This window comes from Sphaeroforma arctica (genome assembly GCF_001186125.1).
Source record: "Sphaeroforma arctica JP610 unplaced genomic scaffold supercont1.4990, whole genome shotgun sequence".
Taxonomy (NCBI): domain Eukaryota; class Ichthyosporea; order Ichthyophonida; genus Sphaeroforma; species Sphaeroforma arctica.
The window spans coordinates 1-2,169 of record NW_014035568.1 but is presented as its reverse complement, the minus strand read 5'-3'; the positions used below and the strand labels follow the sequence as shown (position 1 = coordinate 2,169).

General features: G+C 41.6%; 1 protein-coding gene across 1 annotated transcript; it reads right to left on the bottom strand.

Annotated features, from left to right (window-relative positions):
- Positions 1 to 1,302: 1,302 nt before the first annotated feature.
- On the bottom strand, positions 1,303 to 1,924 carry SARC_14707 (hypothetical protein; the record flags this gene model as incomplete). The annotated part of the gene is made up of 1 exon (XM_014291159.1): positions 1,303 to 1,924. A coding segment is annotated over one exon (165 nt), but the record flags the coding sequence as incomplete, so codon positions are not given.
- Positions 1,925 to 2,169: the final 245 nt, after the last annotated feature.

Sequence of the window (2,169 nt, the reverse complement as noted above, 5' to 3'; positions counted from 1 at the left end):
ATACCACCAACCACCCAAAGTGCACGGGACGGATGTTGTTTGTTTATGTAGCGTGTGGGTGGTGGTATCGTGAGTTGATCGTCAGCGACCACGTCCGCATGCATACCACCAACCACCCAAAGTGTACAGGACGGATGTTGTTTGTTTATGTAGCGTGTGGGTGGTGGTACCGTGAGTTGATCGTGGTCGCTTAACGCACATGTATGCACCTGTGATGCGAAGGGATTCTGAATATTTGTGCTGGGCATACATCAAGCTATAGAAATCTGTATTGAGTGTATATTTCTTAATATATACACACTTTTGCACATACAAAGCATTTTTGTTACTATTTCGGAAGTACGCTTCATGCAACACGCAAGGATTTCGAAAGTTGTGGTGTTGCAGATATACATGCTTGTAGAGTTGTAATAGGTATTTATATTAATGTAAAACCGTATATACGAATCTCAATATGTGCAACTCTTTCGCGCAGGGAAAATCAAGACACCCGCTGGAGGAGCCTCGCGTCGTGCCTGATGCAGTTGGCTTTCGGTATGGGCCGTGCAATCGTTGACCAAGACATGCATTCTATTAGGGTTATCTTAGGTTTCGACTGTTAGACCTATAGCCCGAGTGAATGTGTTCTCATTCACCCCGCGAGTAAATCGTGCGTTTTGCCTCGGATTACAGACTCTCGATAAGACCATGTGCAAACCCAAGTGAGTTTTACTTTGACCGACTAATTCCCCCTCGGAAATTATCTGAGTCCGTATATCCGGCTTTTTCTCCAACGTATCGTATTTCTTACATTCCCTGTCTCATTCTGCCTGGCCTTCGTCCTTTTTCTTTGGGATACAGATTTCGACGCAGCGATGCTGACGTATATTGTCATCGCCAAACGAGGGCACACTATACACGACATCGACTTGGGGGCACAAAGAAATACAACGCAGAGCCAATGACACCAGATTTAGATAAGCGAACGTATAGATAAATGTTTTCTTTACTGAAGGTAAAGAATGTATAGATAAATGTGTTCTTTCTTGAAGGTAAAGAAAGTATAGATAATACTGATAATAAAGAATGTATAGATAATACTGAAGGTACAGAATGTATAGACAATGTGTTCTCTATTGAAGGTACAGAATGTATAGATAATACTGAAGGTAAAGAATGTAAAGTTAATGCTGAAGGTAAAGAATGTACAGATAAATGTGTTCTTTACTGAAAGTAAAGGGAGTTGACTTCAAAGGTGGCAGGGCTGACCTCGTCACAATCCCGTGCGCATTTGTAATCATGCAAGAAAAGAACTGTTGAGTACACGTTTGACCTTGAACTGTTCTTAGGTCTCTTGATATAGGGATTCAAGAACCGTCTTTTATTGTATATATAGGGATTAAAGAACCGCCTTTAATTTACAAATTGTACAGATGTATAAATCCATATGTTGATATACAACCGCGATTCTAAAGTATATATTAAGTTTCCGGAAAAGGCCGTTTGCCCCGTCGGGACAGCTCGTCACACACCCCTCTGTTCGTTTGCAAATACACCAACAGCCTCAGGCAAACAAGTATTCTTGCCTGCTCCACTTGCGTAAAAACCGAGACGCTAAGAAATTCCACATTAGCATCCACTTTGCCGTGAAACCCGATCCCGATTTGCGATAAAACCTTTCATAAAACTCTCATAAATATATTCCAAACCAATTCAAAAATCTCTTCCTGCCAAATGCACCGCAAAGCCCCAAACACAGTGCGATTGATCGATCGGTCCATCAGACGGGTTCGCAATACGAATGTGGGAACACCCCCTCACGCCCATTGCACGATCCACGCCACCAGTTCTCTTCCTCTTTGGCAAGGACTGTGATGATGTCCCCTTTCTCGAAGCTCAATTCCTCTTCTTCTTCTGGGACGAACTTGAATTTGGCCCGAAGCTGTGAATTTGAAAGTCATGGATGTTGATGATTTATGAGTGAATGGATGAAGTTAGGAGATAATATGAATTTGAAAGTCATGGATGTTAAGATTTATGAGTGGATCGATGAAGTTGGGAGATAATGTGAATTTGAAAGTCATGGATGTTAAGATTTATAAGTGGATCGATGAAGTTAGGACAGTCATGGATGTTAAGATTTATGAGTGGATGGATGAAGTTAGGACAGTCATGGATGTTAAGATTTAT